General features: G+C 45.8%; 1 protein-coding gene across 3 annotated transcripts in view; it reads left to right on the top strand.

Annotated features, from left to right (window-relative positions):
• The first annotated feature begins 2074 nt into the window (after positions 1–2074).
• ISM1 (isthmin 1) overlaps positions 2075–19271 on the top strand; it is a 38399-nt gene continuing 21202 nt past the window's right edge. Inside the window, exons 1-2 of one of the 3 annotated variants that reach the window (XM_079298637.1) lie at positions 2357–2494; positions 3020–3483. In XM_079298637.1, the coding sequence (XP_079154763.1) occupies positions 2485–2494; positions 3020–3483 (474 nt within the window). In that variant the 5' untranslated portion in view covers positions 2357–2484. Of the gene's footprint in view, positions 2495–2595; positions 3484–19271 lie in introns of those variants that run through there. The other 2 variants (XM_079298638.1, XM_079298639.1) reach the window with 2 other exon arrangements.

Here is a 19271-nt window from a genome sequence, read left to right as displayed (position 1 = left end):
CATGTGACAGTGTCACAGGGAAGGAGCTATCACAGGAACACAGCTCTCTGAGCCCAGCCCCACTCGCTGATCCACCTCCCTGCTGAGTGCCCATGCCCACATCCCAGGAGCAGCATCACCTCGGGCTAGCTATGGATCTCCTCCTCCTGGTGAGCCCTGACTTCATCTTCCACGCTGTCTGAGCAAGTGTCCAGCCAGCTGGGAGAAGAGAACTTTCCCCTTTGCTTTTAAATCCATGTTCCCTACAGGTCTTGATTCAGCCATCTGGACTCATGGATGAAGTCATCTGCTGACTGAACAGTGTTTGTGAATTTAGAGGGGCATCTCCAGAGCATGTGTGTGCCTGGCTGCCCAGACAGCCACACAGGCAGCAGTGCCATTCCCAGGTGCTGCTGTTACATCAACCTTTTCCAGTGGGAAGAGGTCTGGTTCCTTGCTGCCATCAGCCCACAGCTGGGAGCAGCACTGCTCTGTCCCTCCCTGGCTCTGCACAACAGCTCAAGGCATGGATGAGCCACGAGGAGACACACACCAGTACGGTCCCTTCTCATCTGGATTAAAGATGTCTTTTGGTTCAGTTTCATAAGGCAAGGCAGGACTTGCATTACCCAGAGCTCAGCAGCAGATCCATGTGTGTGTTTTAACCCAGACTGTCACTCAGACTGTTTCGCATTACGAGCCCTCAGCCTTGCTCTGGCTGTCCATTTGTACTATGGAGCTTTACAGAACTCCAGCGCCAAGTTTCCACTTTTCTTCACTGACAGCCACTAGGTATGGGCAGATTTTGGACAGAGGACACTTGTGCCTCCTGCATCTGCCCTGCTTCTGCTGGCTGCCACCAGGCTCACAGCAATGGTGGCAGGAGGAGAGCCAAGGCCGAGCGATGACAGCCAAAGTGCAACCAGTGTTTTTATCTCCTCAATATTTTGATTAGCCCAAGGAATGTTTGGGTTAAAAAAAAGACCACATTTTTTAAAAGCCACGTGACAGTCCCACAGGCTTTTATGGCTTTCTGTAGTATCCAATAGCACTGTATGATCCCAGAGCATCAGTGCCATGCCAGGTATTTTTTGACAAGTGATTTCACGAGATGGGAGCTGCACCTCTGACGCACTCAGGGCAGACCCATGGGAGTCCCTGCCCTGCAAAATCATCTGAGCTGATCATTCCTACTGCAGTGCTAACATGGAACATGTTTGTGGATTTAAAAATCCTTAAATCTGAGGGTTTGGGACTTGTGGCTTTTGGTCACATCTTTAATGATACCCCAGTGCAATTATTTTAACCATACTCTTGCCTGCTGCCTGCGCAATCCCTGACAGTGGTTAACACTGGAAGGGTACGAGACGTCACTCTGACTCACTCGAGACCACAGCCTTCAGATGCTCCAAGACCTGCAAGAAACCTCCCACGAACTCTGATTCTCCTCCTGCCCCAAAAGTGCCAGTTTTCCAGGTTGGGCACAGTGCAGGCTAAGGCTCCCATGACGGGCTGGCACTGCATGCTGAAAGAACATCTCAGCTCTACCTTGCAGGAAACCACGTGGAGGACACTGGTCTCCAAATGAAAATGTTTCAGATTGGGGGATACTTTTCCCCAATTTAGACATTTTAAACCAATTCAGCCTCCCAGCTGTCACATACTTACAGATTGTTCGTATCCTCACTTTTACATATAACGTCCTCAATCGTGCATGAACAACAAGGATTCCAAAACTCCCGCTTTTTGTTAGGTGGCTTTATTTATGCTTTAAGTTCATTTGAGCTGTGTTTGTTCCTGTTACACTGAGCTGTGCCTTGAGCACTCAAAAAGAGGTCCAGCTCCTTCAGACCGGATGGTGAGATACTGACTTATAGCAAGTGATAATCCAACCCTCATTCTCGCACTACTTTTAAATTTGAGGGGCTCCCATCTGAGAAAGTTTTTTCCACAGTACCGACACAATCAGCAACCAAGAGGAAGAGCAAGGAGTGTCAAAGCCCACTGGAGTCCCACCAGGGATGCACAGACCAACAGAAAGGGATGTGTCACTCCAGGGCAGATCGGAGCAGGGGTGGCAGTGGGGACGCAAGGTGCAGCCGTGTGTGGGATGGGTGCGGCTGCAGCAGCGGGGTGTCCTGCCAAAGCAGGGCATGGAGAGGAGCAGGTCGGCACGGGGAGAGGAGAGGAGCAGGGCAAAGGGGGACACGCTGGGCTGGAGCTGGAGCTGCAGAGAAGGCGAAGGAAAAGGGGGGGAGCAGGGAGGGAGGACAGCAGGGGAAGGAGGCAGGGCAGTATAAAAGCATCCGACACGTACCTCTCCCGATACAGAGCGAGGGGGCGAGAAAGTGGGTCTGGCAGCAGCGGCGGCAGCAGCAGCAGCAGCGGCAGCAGGAGGAGCGGGCAGCAGGAGCGGCATCGCTCGCAAACGCGCACACACGGTGGCAGGAGAGAGTGCGGCGCTGCCCCTGCCAGCCCTAGGGCACTGCAGGGAAGAGAGGAGAGATGGAGCCAGGTATCCAGCTCCCCGGGAGGGCAGCGGGCAGCTGAGCTTCTCGCAGCCCCTCGTTTCCCATTCCCCACGGCCGAGCCGGGGGGTAGAGAGGAGGAGAAGGAAGGGGGTCGGGAGAGGGAAGGCGCAACCTGCCCCTGTTTTTTCCCCCGTCGAGGGCTGGGAGCCGGCGGGGCTGGGGCGGGGCAGGGCAGGGCAGGGTGCCGCCTCGACGGGCGTCGGGAGGGGAGGGGGGAGCGGCGGGGCGGGCGAGGACACGGCGGGGGGAGCTGGTCCAGGGGCCACCCCCATCCCCGCGCGCGGAGGGAGGCGATAGCCCCGAGCTCTCTCCTCCCCTCGGTGCGTCCCGGCTTCCCCGCCATGTGAGACTCGTCCCCCCCGCCTGGCTCTGCCTCCCTCCTCCCTCCGCTCCGCACACCCGCTCCCGGTTTCCCCCGTGCTCGCAGCGCCGTCTCTCCGCCACCAAGCCGCGGGGCTCCGGCCGCCCGCTCCCTCCTTCCGACGGCCCGCGCTGCCTCTGGCTTGCAGGGCTGCCCGCAGAGACGCCGCCGGCCGCGGGTACCTGCGGCCCGCCTCGGGGCAGCGCCGGGACTCTGGCCGCCGCCGCGGCATCCCGCCCCGACGTGGCTCCGCCGTGGTGCGGCGGCCCCCGCTGCTGCTGCTGCTGCTGCTGCTGCTGCCGGCGCTGCCCCTCCCGCCCCGCCGACGCCGAGAGCGCCGCGCTCCCCGCCGCCCGTCCTGCGCCTCCCGGGGCCGGGGCCGCTCCGCCGGCGGCCCCGGGTGCGGCGGCGGCGGCGGCGGCTCCTCCTCCTCCTCCGCCTCCTCCGCGGCCGCCGCCGCGGGGCCCTAAAGCCGCCCGGCTCAAGAGGATGGTGCGGCTGGCGGCCGAGCTGCTGCTGCTGCTGGGGCTGCTGCTGCTCACCCTGCACATCACCGTGCTGCGCGGCGGCGGCGAGCCCCCCGCCCCCGCGGGCAACCACAGCCAGCGGCAGGTGAGTGCCGCCCTGCCCGCCCCGGGGCTGCCGGGGTCACCGGAGCGCTGCACCTGCCCGAGCGCCTCCTGCCGCCGTGCCTGCCCCAGCCCCGAGGGTTTCCCCGCCCCAGGGCTCCCCCGGGTGTCCCGGCTCGAAGCGAGGGATGGGACAGTGACAGCCGTGGCTGTCCCCAGGCTTCGTGGGGGCACAGCATTCCCGGGGGCGAGAGGGGAACGCACAGGTGTGTGCGGTGCCGGGAAATACTGGAGCTCAGTGTGGCTCTCCTTGGGAAGCATCACTAGGCGGGCTGGCGTTCGGTCCTGAAATAGGGTGATAAGTGCTTGTGGTGTGAAGGACAGCGCTTGTGACTCAGCTAGCCCTTTCCAGACTTTTGAAAGACTTCTCCCATGAAACCAAGCTGTGTATTATGTCCGATAGAGGTGAAGTTCAGTTTTGGTATTCTGGTTCGGTTTTGGTGTTTTTGTTCAGTTTTGGTACTTTTGCAGATCGTGCTTTTCACTCAGTATCACATGTTGCCATTCATTTACAATGATCAGTGACCAAAGCTGCAGCACCACCAACATCCCCTGACAAAGCTTGTAAATCACTGATCAGTTGCTTGTGCCCTGGCCAGCTCACTTCCCCTGTATCCAAGTGGTAAAGTAAAATCAACTACCAAGTCATGCAATGAAGAGACAGAAAAATGCCTAATTATTATTATCACCATAAATTTATGCAAACTGTCCATCATCTGGGTAAGAATCACAGCATCAGCAGGGTATAAAAGCCAAGGAAAAGCAAGGAGAGTGCAGGCTGGTCACTGTATGCATGGGGACCATGCAGCTGGTGGTCCATAAAATGAACCCACTAGCCACAGGAGGGAAGCCAGAGCTGCAGGCTCAACATCCCAGTCACAGCCTAGAGTCGTTCCCCTAACTCAGAAACCCTCCTGCTGAACTTGCTGGGAGTCCTGCTTGGGAGTGCTGAGCCCTGCACTGCTCTCTCTGCAGTTTTATCACAGGCTTGACGTTCCAGGATGGTTGTTGTTTTTTTGGGTTTTTTTAATATCTGCAAGATTTCAGGTAATAATGTTTTATAAATGATGCTTTCTTTCCTCATGGGCACTGGGAATGCCTTTTAAAATGATGTTCCTTGGAAAAGTAAATTTGGAGAGGTTTTTTATGAGGTGTTTGCTATCATTAGAATAACCCTGAATTTGCCTTGTCTTGACAGGCTTGTAGCATAATGAGAGAAACATCTGGGCAAGTGGGAACTCTGGGTGATGCCATTTCCCTGAGGAGCTCCTTTTAGAGCAGTATTGTAAGGTTAGGGTGAAACGAGGAAAAGCACCTTCAGATAATTATCCAGGATTATTATCACTGTAGATGGTTGTCTCCTGAAAACCTGTAGATGGTTGACTTCAAGAATTTTTTTCTGTCCAGTGATGTTTTGCAGATTACCTTAATAAACTCTGTGCCTTTAAGCACTGTGATGGCTTTAACAGTTCATATTTTCATAATGTTTTGCCATTTGTAGAATTGAAATTTTTTTATATACTTCCCAACTCAATTGATTCTGCAGTTATGTATTTGAGAGACTGTGTCTGTACAAAACATTATGGGAGGGGAAGGATATTGATTAAGGCAATTGGTTAAACAGATGGAAGTCTATCAATTTCCTGGTTTTATAACTTCCAGGGATTCTATTGCTAGCTGGATCTTAGTGCTTTAGAAAGTTGCTTTTAATCAGGCAGATGCTTCCATTCAGAGCATCACAATATAGATGTCAATGGGAAGTTTGCACTGGGATCTTCTGATTTTGGCAGGTTTTGGGCTGTAGCATGTCACGTGCAGAAGTGAAATGCAAAATCCTACTGCACTCACAGGGTGACAGTCAGTGTGGCAAACAAAACTGCAAAACTCAAGACTTGTTGATACAAGCACTTAGACATCTCTCAGGATTTTTCTGTCTTGGTACATCTGTGGAGAGGAGCAATTGTGAGAAGTGTTACATTTGATGAAATTTCACTTGCAGCAGTGTGGAAAATCCAGGAAAGAGAAAATCTTTGCAACAACTGTTTGTAGATGTCTTTCGACACAGCAAATTTGTCTCAAAAGTCCCTGGCAATTATCAAATGGAGGATATGGTGTTAGACAGTCTGTTTGCACAAATGAGGCAGGTAGAACTGGGTCCTTATTAATTAGGCAAGGTTTTTGTTGTTTTTTTCTGTTGAGAATTCTACTAGATCTAATTTAATTACCATCCAGAAGCTGTTTTGAAGCGTATTTATGAAATAAAGAAGTACAAACTTTCTTTTCTGAAGAAGAGCAAACAAAGCTATATTAAGAGATGGAAAAAAGCAGCTTGGGTATGTTTTTATCTTTTTACATAGTTCTAAAACCAAGGAAAGGCTTGAACATAAATTTTGGAAGACACTTTTAATACTTTACGATGCTTTCATTCTGAGAGAAAATATTTCATCGTGAAGTTTATCCTCATCACTTCTAATTTTTCCATAGCGGGCCTTGCACACCAAGAAAAACAGTGTTCCCACACCAAGAAAAATGACCTTGTAAAATGCAGTAACAGAGCCACCAACAATATATGCCATAGCACATGAAGTCAGATTCTCCACTTGCAGCAGAATTACATTAGCCTGAAACTCAGTAGTCGTGCTTAAAACTGGAGCCCTATAAGAAAACATAATTTGAAAAGCACCACAATGATGTAAACAGATATTTTTAAATTTTTTTTTTTCTTTTAATGGCCCTGCTCCTGCCCTTGCCCCCCTCCTCAATAAGCATGCAAGCAATTACAGTGTGTCGGAAACGCTCTCTGAGCCCTACCAGAGAAAACACATTCTGCTGCTTATGAGGGGTTGCAAAAGAGTCACTCTCCAAGCTGCATGAGGAGCCCTTTACAGGGCTGAGCTCATAATTTTCTCCCCAAATGCCCCAGCTCAGTGCCATGAGTAATTTAGCAGTGGTGTGCTGTCTGCTACCCTTGCTGCGGTGCATTTCAGTCTTTTCAAGGCTCGTGTGTTCTTGCTGGCCCTTGTGCTGCATCCAGGCAATTTGCAAAACAATCTCCAGTCGGATACAGTGGCATCTTTCAGCTTTCTGGCTTCCTCAGTTAAGTAGGACTCAAGATGTTTACTTTGGGAGTGTTTTTGAAGGATTTTTTGAAGCTAATTTGACTCTGGAGCTTTACATTTGATTTGCTCTAATAGGAACCAGTGGTCTAAGTCATCTTTGAAAACCTGTGGATTCCATCTCCTGCCTCCTTTTTTTCCAGGCTGCCTTTAGCCTGTGTAAGGTGCTAGTAGGTGGATGTACATCTTGTATTTACTATGAACACTAGATCCTCTGCCTTGAGAGAAGTTTACCCATTACATGGGTGGCTTTCAGAGCAGGTGGCTTGTGAATTGGGCAGGCTGATTCTCTGCAGCCCCAAGTCTCTTTTGGTGAGAGGGTTCCTTGCTGCTGTTTTGTGCTTTTTGGCAGTGACAGTGAAACCTGCCTGTTCTCAGCTTTTCTGTGTAGGTTCTTAGCTAAGTCTCACCCCTTGGCATGTGTTCCTCCAGCTATGCACTGGGATTTGGCCATGGCTTAGACCATGTGCAGTTCATTCTCTCATCTCCCAAGGGAGGGAATTATGTGTGCTCTTTAGTGGTTTTGCTGTTGGGCTGTGGCTTGTTCCAGGATCCAGGGGAAGGAAGGGTGATTGGCTTTACGTGTGATGCATGGAAGCAAAGGATAAAATGGGAAACAAGGGTGAAGGACTGAGACTGCTGCACTAAGCAGAGGGTCATTTTCTGGCATCCATTGCTCCCAGGAGAGATCCTTTCACCTTTCAACCCTAGCTCCCAAAGATCTCCAGAAAGCATTAATTAAACTTCTCTTCATACCTATCAATTTGATTATTCCCTAGCAAACTAAACTTTGGTGGAAAAGTGCTACTACACCTTCAGGGTAGGATGTGGCAAGGTTTTTAGTATCTTAGATTACTACAATAATTCAGAACAGGTATCAAAGAATAGTTTACTTAGTCATGGCTGCAAGGAGCAATATTAGACAGGTATGAATGTAACTTCCTGAGTTAAATTTTACCAAGTTGTTTGGATGAGGCATATTTTGCTAAACATCTTTTCAGCTCAACACTTAACAGTTTCAGCAGTGCTTATCTTGGATCATCACTGATAAATACCTGGCATTAAATCACAAGGTGCCTCTCTATTTTGTCTCTGTAACTATTAGAGCAGTTTTTTTTTCCTAGTGCTCATACAGAAGAGTCTCTTTGAGTTACTTATTTCTGTTTTGAACAAGATTTAGGATTGCTTTGTAGCTCTTTATAGTATTGGGCTATTTATGAGAAGAAAGCAAAGTGTGTGTTGTTCTGAATTCATTGTGGGCCATCCAGTGTGCTCGTGTTCATTCCCATGGTCCTGGAATCAAACACAGAACACAGTGGCTGCACAGTGGCAGGTAGGTGACAAAGCCCCAGAATTACAGGTTCAGCATCCTGAGCTGTGAGACACCTTGCTCTGCTGCAGAATTCCTTTGCTGAGGAGACACCTGTTTAACCAGTACAGGTTATGCTGGATGTAAACTGGGAGCTGTGGTTTGAACTCAGCATTGTTCTTCTGTCTCTGCTCATATCTACATCTCCATATCAGTGATCAATGCTGAATTGTTCCACAATAGTGGAAACACCATCAAAGAGGACAATGAAAGAACTGTCAATAAGGTGTAGAGACTTTGGCTGTGTTATGTCACAGCATCTGGAAACGACAGAAAGTGAAATGCAGAGGGCAGTAGTGCTGATAATGATGCAGACAACACAGGCTTGGCCTGCCAACATCATGTGTATGTTCAAAAAGCTTTCTGAAATCATATGTGATAGAGATGACTTCTGAAAACCCAGTCATTGATTTGTATTCCAGTGGGAAGAAAAAAATCAGTTTGCAGATCTCTTGTTTTCTAAGATTCACTGGTTTGTGAACATTCATGCTTAGGAATTTCTCCTTTGTTTTCCTTTATTATGTAAAAGTACACAGAGTGCAATAATGCTAGGAAATTATTTTACCATACTTCTCTTATGCTGACATTCTTCTGCATCACTTTAAAATCTTAAAATACACTAGTATTTCAAATATATAGACAGACAATTGAGATGTTTTCTTACACAAGCATAAACCTAAAAACATTGAAGCAGTGTAGTTTTGTTTTGTGCTTACATCCTGATTTAGCAGCTTTGGCAGGTTTAACTATCAGGGTTGGTTGCTTTTTGCTTTTCTGTGTGTTTTGCCAGTCTTCCTTGCTAGCAGGTGTGGCAGTTCCAGTTGTGCCTCTTCACAGTGTTGGTTAGTGCTTATTTCGTCCTTTTGTTACCACTCTTACCTTGCTGTCTGCTTTAAGACTACACTGTATCAAAGCCCTTTGAACTGACTGAATAATGTTCAGTTATCAGACTTTTTCTAAGTATTATTTTTTCAGTGCTGTCATTTTTTGTCTTTTTTTTTTTCCTTATTTTACTTTTCAAATCTCAGCCCAAGCTTGTGGAGGTTGAGGTCCAGTGTTGTGGTGTAGCTTGTGAGCAGCTTGCAGTGCAATGGGTGTCCAGCCTGAATGGAGGCACTGTCAGAAATGAATAATGAAGTGCAACTTTAAAGCCAGAAATACAAAGTGCTTTGGTAAAAGGCAGAAGGAAGCACTCAGTGATGCAGTGGTTACTGCTGCACTTTAAGACCATTGTGCCTATTTTACAAGTTTTAAAGACAGTAAATACCAGGCTAAATTCATAAATCCAAACATTTCCAAGAAACAGCGTAGTGAGCTCACTGGTACATCAGCAAGAGCAGAATGTTTCCAGTGTTGGTATTTCCATGTACTTTCGATTTGAAATACCAGAAAAAGAAAGAAAACAAAGTGAAATGTAACTTATTATTGTAATGAGGGATGGCTGGCCACAGTGGTCACTTCTGTGGCACCAGAATGCTTGGTTAGAGGGGCTGGTGTGGGCGGTACTGGGAAGCAGTTCCTTCATCCTTTTGTCCTTGTTTTGCAAGTGCTTGGAGAACTCACAGCCATGGGTCATATATTTTTTATTTCTCTCTTCTGGCAGTCTAGTTGGACAAAAGCAGGCCTGGAGTTGTTCATCTCTGTGCCCTTAATGTAAGGGAGATGCTCCTGAAGATGAGAAGGGAAAACCAGAGATGAAATCTTCCTCTCACACTCTTGGTGGAGTCAGTGCACATTGAAAGGCAGGAGGAGTTCACACATCCCTTGGCTTTTATGTGCTAGATCTGCTTTCTCAGTGTGTTTAAACTGACCTTGTTCCACTGACTTGTGTCAGTGATTTGTGTCAGCTGCAGAGCCAGGATCCTCCTGAATACAGAATTTTCACAGCCCAGGTTTTGCACAGAGCTGAAAAGCACATGGCACATGTCATGGGGACCTCCATCCACAAGGATGAGCTGGCTTGTGACTTTCTTCATGTTGCATGAATTAATTTCCATCTGTTACCTTTCACTGCACTGAGGAGCTCAGCACTGTTTGTTCCACAGTAGCCTTTCTTCCTTGGGAAGATATAACATTTCCTCTTGCTGTTGAAGTCAGTTCTGGTGACAAAACCAGTGAGTTCTGTGGAAGCATCTATAAAAGCCAAAGAGTGCCCCATCTGTTTCTGCCACTAGGGTCACTCTAGGAAAAGTGGATTCCTCCTCTTCTAAGGGGCAGTCACTGGATCCATGTCATCCATGGGACAGGTTTAATTTCCCAAATGCTCCTTTCAGGCACCTTGCCTTGGCATTCCCACTGAGGTTGGACACTCTGCTGAAACACTTCATTTAATAGAGGAATGCCCTGGAGGGCTGAGCAGGAGGTGAAGTCCTTGCACTGGAGGAGCTGTGATGGAAGGAGGTGACTGACAGCAGGCAACCTTGTGATAAGACAACTATTTTTTTAAGCTAGTGCTTCAAAAATTAGTTACACAGCTTTGGTATCTTTACTGCCTTAGAAGTAACTCAGCAAAACCATCATTACTCCACTGGAAGCAGCTGCCCAAGTTATAAAGGTGAAACATAAATTTGTCTGGTTTTACCTGCCATATGTGTCAGTGCAGGATTTTAAAACCAGTATGGAATTGGTCTCAATATGACATTAGTAACCAGATATCTACTAATGTCTGTTTACATAAGCTACCCAAAGAAACAGAGAATTGATAGTATAAAATAGAAAATGAAAACCATAGCTGTCTAGCATAGATTCTGCAACACCCCGCTGTACTTGCCTCCTCCATCATGTAAATTGTTTATGTGCCATTTAATTTCATAGCCAGAAGTTATTTATCTTCTATTTAGCAACATGAGAGCAATAAAACTGCTGCTGTCTTTAATGTCTGCTGATACAGCTCTCATCTGAAAGTGCCTCTGGAAGTTACCTCAGTAATCAGACTGGAGTGTAGGATGCAGTCTGTGTCTCAGCATTTTGTGCTCCTGATTTTAAAATTCTCTGGACTGGAGCCTGTAAAGGCTCACTGCACAGAGCAGGCTATAACAAAGCAGTTAATGATTCTCATGACATGAATGCTGCCATTTCAGTTCATTTGAATGGCACTGGCATTCTGTCTTACATATATCTCTTTTTGTTAGTTGGTTGGGGTATTTTTTTTTTAAACCAGCTCAATACTAGGCATGGATATGCATCTTAGCTAAACTGTAACCTAGCCAGTCCATGCCTTTTGCCCTGTGAAGTGCCCAGAGTTTTTCAAAACATGTAACCACAGTGATATTTTTATAAAGGAATGTTCACCTCATGGGATTTTTTTAAGGTGTTCTATTTTTTTTCCAAGTTACAGCTTCACTTTATTGTACATGATGTCCAATAAAAAAGATATATGTCTGTGATTGGACTTTGAAAAAGGGCCATGGTGCCTATTCCATTTAAAGGGAATGAAGTCAAGCAGTAAATTTGCTGGTTGCCCTTTTCATATTGACTGTATCTTGGCCAGCAGTTGGTCTTTGATGTTGTAACAATAGAGCAAAGGCAGAGGAGGAGGAGGATTAGGACCTCCATAATATAAAAACAAGCCTGCATTCATCATGATTTTTATAGAGCACAGTCCCTGTCTATTGGAGGTTTGCAGTATAGACTTAATGTTCTGCAAAAGAGTGCAGCAATTTTAACATTTGCAGGTGGCTCACAATTCATCCATCATTACTCCAGCCATCTCCTCTTAATTCAGTTTGTTTAGGCATCCAGCATTTAACCACTCCTATCTTGTTATTCCTTTCTGCAATAGGAAAACAGATGTTTGTCAGGACAGAGCTTCTGGAGTATCATTTTCCATTATGGGGGCTGATCATTGTGTTATTTGTGAAAGGCTCACTGCAGCTGGCCAGTGGAGTATCTATTCCTCACCTTGTGCTTTAGACTCCAGGCTTTTATTGGGAAAGAATAGGGGATTTGATATGTGTGTGTCTAACATTTGTGAATGTTTATTTCCAACAGGACCCAGGGCAGCCACACTGCCTGTGACTTCAGTGTCAAAAGAATAGTGCCAGAGGTTTCAAAGGGGCTGTTTAGCCTGGCAGAGTCCTGGAGATATTGATGTGTATTGAAATGATAGCAGCACTGGCTCTCAATCCAAACAAGCAGGAGGAAAAGGGTCATCCATTTCCTGACAGTGTGCAAGGTACCAAGATGTGCTGAGTGCTGGTGGGAGCAGATCAGCTGCAAAATGTGAGCAGAGCTTGGAAAGAGACAAATAATGCATGATGTGCTGTTGCAGCCATGTGTGCAGCACAGCAGATGTGGAGGGCAGCATGAAGGGAGTGTTCCCAGGGTGTGGTGATGGCAGCAGCAATGAGCCTGCTGCAAGGGAATCCACACCAGCAGCCCAAAGGCAGCTCTTAGGAAACCTTCTGGGGCTGCAGCAGGTTAAATTGCTTTACTGCACCCAATTCCAGTAGCTCCTGCTTAAGGCATGATCCTGAGGTCCACTGACAAGGCAGAACACCTGGAAGCTTGTCTGCCAGACTCCAAAGACACCTGTCCCAAGGAAGGGAAGGGGTGGAGGCAGGATGCCAATCCCTGGTGCATTTGGCAGTTCAGCACTTGATTTAGGGTTGGATCCTGTGCCTTCTAGGTGCTCAGATTGGACTGGTGAGTCCAAACTCATGAGCAAGTCACTGCTTGCCAGCTGAGCTGCAGTAGCTCCTTAGATGTCCTATTGCACCTTCATCCTGCACAAAATATGAGGTGGTTTTGTATTTTTAGTAAGCCAGCACTGAGCAAACAAGCCCTGCCCAAAGCTCTCATCAGGGTGACAGCACTCTGTCCTCAGATCAAGCACTCCATGGTCACCAAACACATAGCTTTCAGTGGGGAATCTGAATTTTAGTTAACATCTACCATGATGGCCATTTGAGAGGCAGCATCTGGTGCAGAAAATGCACACCTTCCATTTCTGTGCTCAGCTCTGTGTGTCCTTCATCAAACCCAGACAGCCTTGTCTTGACTGTTTTTGCTTTCCTCAGATGCTGAAAGCAAGCTACATGAGGCTCAGCCAGCATAAGGTGGGAGTTCTGGCTGGTTAGAGGCATCACCTGGTGTTTAAAAGGGTTTGCCCTTGGGAGATCAATAGCTCTGAAAAAGCTGCTGAAATCCTTCAGTGGATGTGAATTTGATTCCTGCTCTTCTTTGATCTGGCATTCATGGCATTTTGAATAATGTAAATCAAAACTGCCTTTCTCACCTACCCATCCCTCTTTCTTCTTCTGTCTCCTAAGAGGATCATTTTTTCATGTACTTAGGAATACAGCTTTGGCTGTCTTAACATCAAGATAAAATGAACTCATTATTTGCATAACATCAGAGTAAGGGCCAGATTAATACCACCTCTCTGGGGTTTTTTTTTTCCTTCCTTTATCCTATTCCTACAATAAAATACAAAAGAGGAGTATGCAGCTGAAATCATGTGTTTGCACACATATGGACTAAGTGGGGGAAAAGAGCTGCATATGCCAATTCCCTGAAATGCACTACTGCCATTGATAAAAGGAGCCAGAATTACCTTGTAATATTGGGTTATAAACCCCATAATAAAAAAGACATGACAATTATTGCAGTTTGCCTGTGAGAGCTGCATGAGAAGAAAATCTATATCTTTATTTATTTTATATATTTATTTATTTTATATATGTATCTCTTACAGTTAAGTACCTGGAAGTGGGTTCTGAGCCACAGCCTTCAGTGTCTGTTGTTTCTGTTTTGGGATCTCTCTTTGTATAGAGCTGTTCTCCCTCCCTGCATCTGGCTTATCCACAAGGGTCCCATCTCTGTTCCTCACCAGAGCAGGTGAGGAGACAGAAAACTGAGCTTCTTATCTTTCCTCTCTTACCTTTGCTGTGCTGAGCTGCTGGGACTCATCTTTAGATGCTTTTTTCCTGCTCCCATACACTTTATTGTCAGTGGCATCTGGGTGGCTTCAGGCACATGCTAAGACTATAACAAGTTTGAAAAATAAAACCATTTATCCTAAAAATAGCTCAGAACTGACTGAAGATCATGGGGTGGAAGGGAGACAGAAATGAAGATATTTTCATTTCACGTAAGTGTCAGATTCAAAAGCATCTGCCTAGCTCAGTGCCTGTATGGTATTCATTTCCTGTCTGCAGTCGATTGGAATGCCCCCCGAGTCGTTCGAAATTGAAAATCGAGTCATGCTTCTTTAATCATCTCTAGGAAATAGCCCCCTCCCTTACTGTTCCAGGAAAATTCATATATCCATGCATAGAACTCGTAATACAGAAATCCCACACTTCTCTCCAGGGCAGACCCTTCCTCCCATCTGAGACAGAGAAGGGTCCTCACAGTGTCTTCCATGGTGTGCTGCCTCTCTGCTCACTTGCTCTTCTTCCCCATCCTGTCACTGGAGGGAGTGAATCCACATCCTCTGGATCCTTCACTCAGGGAGGTGCAGGGAGAGGGTGTGATGTCCACTGCTGCTGGCCTGACACAAAACCACAGCAAGCACTGCCTCTGTGTGCAGATGCCATTTGTGCTAATTACTCCCAGTTGCTCCTGTAGCAGTCTCCAGAGTTTTCAAGCCTCAAGAAAGAACATTCCCTGCAGGAGCTGAGGTGCGTGGTCCCGAGGCAGCTGCTCAGATTTCTGCTGCTGTTTTGCTGTAAACTCCTGGGTGTTGTAACCCTCTTCTAGGAAGTGTTGTGAGGCACAGAGTTGGTGCACAGATATTGAAGGTAAACACTTCCTTTCCTCTGCCTTCACCCTCTCTTTTCCATCCAAAGGAAAGTGAGTTTGGTGGGGAAGGCAGCTAGAGAGGCACATAAATTATCTCACAGCCATTCGATGGCGTGTGTGTGCTTTGAGCACCAAGACTCCAGTGATTTGCTTTTTTTCAGGCACAGGAGTAGCTTTGCCAGAAGCACAGGAAACATCATGTTTTTGGAATATAACACTTGTCTGCTTTCTTCCTTTCCCGTTATTAGCTTTTGCTTGTGTGATGAAGTCATCATGTAACTTTTAGTCCACAGGGACTAAACACTTTCTAGTCTCTAAAAACATCTGCCAGTTAACACAGCCAGAGTCATAGACACTTCTGAAAGCATAGGGTGGATATTCAGTGGCATATGAGAGGGAGACACAGAGGCTGGGAATAGCTGTTTCTTGGAAGCTAACAGCTGAAGGCAACTTTGGAAATTGAAAAGGCTTCAAGTAAGGTTACTCTTTTAGCTAGGGAGAGATGAAAACTTCATTTATTAAAGCTGGGTCACCTAGTGAAATCCTAGCTGTAGTGATTTAGTGGAATAAACTTGCAAAAGGATGTCGTTTAAAACCCAGGAAAATAACTTAAGACGTATGTTTGTTGTCTTTCATTTACACTGACGTTGTGTGTGCTGAGCTGCAAGGCCTGACCAAAGGGTTGTGTACAAAAAGTATTAATATTCTGGATTTCCTTTGCAGTTTTGATTGCAGTTTAAGGCAGCTTTTCCCATTCTGTTGGAACCTAAGATTTAAATCATGATGCAGTTTTCAGATGATGGGTGAAATTAAACTAGTTTAATTAAATTTAGTGAGAGTAAAAGTAAAGTCTACTTTACTACTGATTTTATGCAAGTCTTTAATGAGGCCTAAAAAGAATTAGAACTTTCAAAGAGTTTGCATTTTGGCACCACAGGTTATTGGCTTAGAGTACTTGGGCTACTCTTCAGCTGTACCTTTGGCTGCTCAGCCCCTAAATCACTGTGTCCTGTGTGGAGAGCTCAGCCAGGCAGTGATTACATGGAAGATCTTTAGAGTCATGAAGAATAACTAAATGTTTACCAGCAACTTAGGCAACTGAAAATATCTGTTAACTGCAGGCAAAACTTGGCACTGAGCATCTGTCAGAGTCCTACACAATTTAATTCTGTGTGCTTGGCTGTTCCTGAGTATCTGCTGAAGAACAAAGCACCAGTGTTGTACTACGTTAGAAAATTTGCTGAAGGCCCTCTGTTTTTTTCCAGCAGACATTGAGCTGTAATCACCACCAAGTTTCTATTATCAAAGTGTTTATACAAACTGGCAGTTCTTCACCTCCAAGCTGAACCATACTGTTTGTGTTTTCCAGCTGAATGAAAACATGAAATACAAGCAAACAACAGAGCATAACAAATAGCTGTGATGTGAAATGTGTGTCCACAACATGTAGCAAAAGGTTGCCAGATCTGAGTATAATATGTCTGGATTTCTCCTGAAGCTCAGAGTTAAAAATCTTGTCAGCCAGGGCCATTCAGATGTGCTGTTTGCCAGGGGTGTGGAGGAGACAGGGAGCTTGGTGAGCAAAATTCCCAAGCAGGATCTGAACGAGGGATGGACCAAAGCTTGATGACTGCAGGTCAATAAACTGGCTCAGTGAGGGAAGAATGGAGCTGCTCTGGCACTTGGGATGTGCTTGGGATGTTCACAAGGTTCAACAAGGCCTTTTCCTGCACCACGAGGCTCCTTGGCCACGTGCCTCCAAAGAGCTGTCTGGGATTTCCTAGATGTGAAGGGGCCCTCAACCCTACAGCCTGAGGATGTCTGCATCATAACACATGTCCTGGCTGCACATTCAGCCTCAGGATTTTCTGTGTGGCCATGAGGGCTGCACAGAGAAGTCCTTCAGTGTGGAAACCCTGAAATTCCAAAGCTGTGGTTCTGTGATAAATGTGCCCAGGTGCTTTGAGATCCTGGTTCTGCTGCATGCAGCTCCTGAGAGCTGTTTCAGTGTAAGGCAGGGAACCAGCTGGGGTGGGCTGGATTGTTCTGGGGCACCCAAAGCACCTCACTGTGCCCCTGGCACCCAATATCTACAGGCAGTGACAGCAGTGACTGTGGATTAATGTTTGCTGTGAACTTCTTACTTGGAACAGCATCTGTGACTCCATCCTTAGAGACAAAATCTCTTCAAGAGCCACCCAGCCCCTGTAGCTCCTGTGTTCTAGAGCTGTGGGGTGACTGGATTTGCTCTGTCCATGGCCACTTAGTCACACAGGCAGATGTACTGCAAGTCAGAGATGCATACATTGTCATTTTACCAATTTTGCTGGAGAACTGAAGAATAGTAGAGAACTATTAAAACATAGACCATGATTAGCAGAACTTTATTATTCTTTTCATTATCATTATCAACTATTATCAGGGTTATTATCTTTTATTTGCACCATGTTTAAAGTAGATGCTGTGTTTTGGACCTGTTCAGTGAAAACAATTGTGTACGTACAAGCCAATGCCATCTGTTTTAAATTATTTATTAGCAGTGATTATCTGAAATGCACTCTTTATTATTGGAACTATTAGTTTGTGCAGTTTTCTAAAGATAAGTAAGGCTTTTCACCTTCGCTGCTGTATGTGAGTGAGGGGCAAGCTGATTTTAAGGAAAAATTAGAATATTTTAGTAGTGGAGGGGTTGATGTGACACCCCTCTGGTCTGACTTTCTGACTGCCTGGACTGTCTGTGACATTAATCACAAAAGAAATCTTTCTCTGTGTATCTCTGATAATGTTTCTCAGCTGTTCTCACTGCCTGCTTCTCTAATACTGTCCTGTTTCCTCACCCTGATAGGTCCCATGCTGCTTGCACTCATGATAGATGAAAAAACATAAATAAACTGCAGGAATTAGATCCCCCAAGTTCCTTACACTTTTTGGATCTTTAGAGGTGGGAATCTCATGTGGTGCCCTGGTGTGTTATTCAGCCTCCCAGGACTGGTTAATTTTAAAGTGATCATTTAGCACTAACCTGAAAACCCACGACAGCCTTCAAAATGAAAACAATCTGTTGGGGCAGGTGGGAAATGAAACCAGTCCTAATGGCTGGAATGGTTTTCTGTGAAGGCCCCAGGCCTCATTTTGTCTCTGATAGCAATATAATCTTTTATAGCATCTGTGAAGTTTCCTAGTAAATAAAAGTTCCTTATTGCTGGTGGTTGAAGATGCTGTACAGGTGCATCATGAAAGTGCAGTGACAGACCCTCAGTTTTCAATTCAAGCCCTCTTGTCAAGATCACTTTACAAGATATTTCAAAGGAGTGTACAAGAAATAAGAAAGCAATGTAGCTGCAGCAGGGATTTAGTAAGAGATTCCCTTGCTGCCTGGGAGCTATTAGAATATAAGTTGTATCACTTTTCCAAAATCCTCTCAACTCCATAATTAGCAGTGCTTGCAAATGTGCCCTTACTGTGGCAAGTGGGGAGTGAAGGAAAGTAATAAACATGAAGGGCAGAGAAAGAGCAACTGCTTCAGAATGTTTTCTGTAGCTACAGTCATTCCTCACTTGTTCTGTGTCTTGGTTTTTTTTTCCAGAAGTGGAAATGGTATTAAAATAAGGAAGAGAGGAGGGAGATTGATTCCTTGCTTGCCAAAATTGCAGAGAAATTCCCTTTTCCCCTAGTTTGGTATTTTTACAAGTTCCATTTCTGTTTAGCTTCTCTGTGGGGAAGAGAAACATTTCCCAGCAGCTCATATCTGTCATGACAGAGGGAGAAACATCATGGCAAGGCCAAGGAGGGTGTTAAAACTCCAGTCTGTTATTGGAGAGTTAACCTGCAATATCAGGCAGAACATTTTTCCTGCGTGCAGGATTCTCTTGGGGCCTTAAACCCTGCCATAGTGCAGCTCCCACCTGGATCACCAGCACTGAAAATTATCCTCACAAAATCCCTCTGAATTGCTCTTATTTTGTGCTTTATAGATGGACACAAAGACATAGATGTGTACTGACCTACTGCCCTCCCTTTTTTGCAAGGTGTGTTATTCTGTAATGCAAACAATGTGCCAGATTCTCTCTCAAGGGTTTATTTTATTGCCTTGTCACACAGCTGTGGGTTGTATGTTCCTATCCTTACAGACTGTCCACACTTGGAAAACTCAAAAATCCTAAGCTGTTTTTGTAGTAGGAGCTTCTATAATTTTCTGATGCCATGAGGTTTGCAGAGCTGTAGCTTAGAGCCAGTATGAGTAACCTCTTAAATTCCTCTTAATGGAAAGTCTAAACATTGTGAATAATCCTTTTAAATGAAGGGGAAAAAAGTGTTTTATCTTAAAATATTTAGAGCAGATGCATCATTTGAGTAAGAAACCAGTGTGCCTGAATTAGAAATGTCATAACTTCAAAGAAACTGAGTCAGTGGTTCTGAATGAAGTGACATAGCTTTTAAAGGAAGGCAAGCAGCACTGCTTTCCCAAAAATCATCAGTAATAAAATTGTGTGCACCTAAAAGAAGTGTGAAATACAAACATGGGAAAAAATGTAAAAATAA

This window comes from Erithacus rubecula, assembly GCF_903797595.1.
Source record: "Erithacus rubecula genome assembly, chromosome: 2".
Classification (NCBI taxonomy): domain Eukaryota; kingdom Metazoa; phylum Chordata; class Aves; order Passeriformes; family Muscicapidae; genus Erithacus; species Erithacus rubecula.
This window is presented reverse-complemented; position numbering and strand designations above follow the sequence as displayed.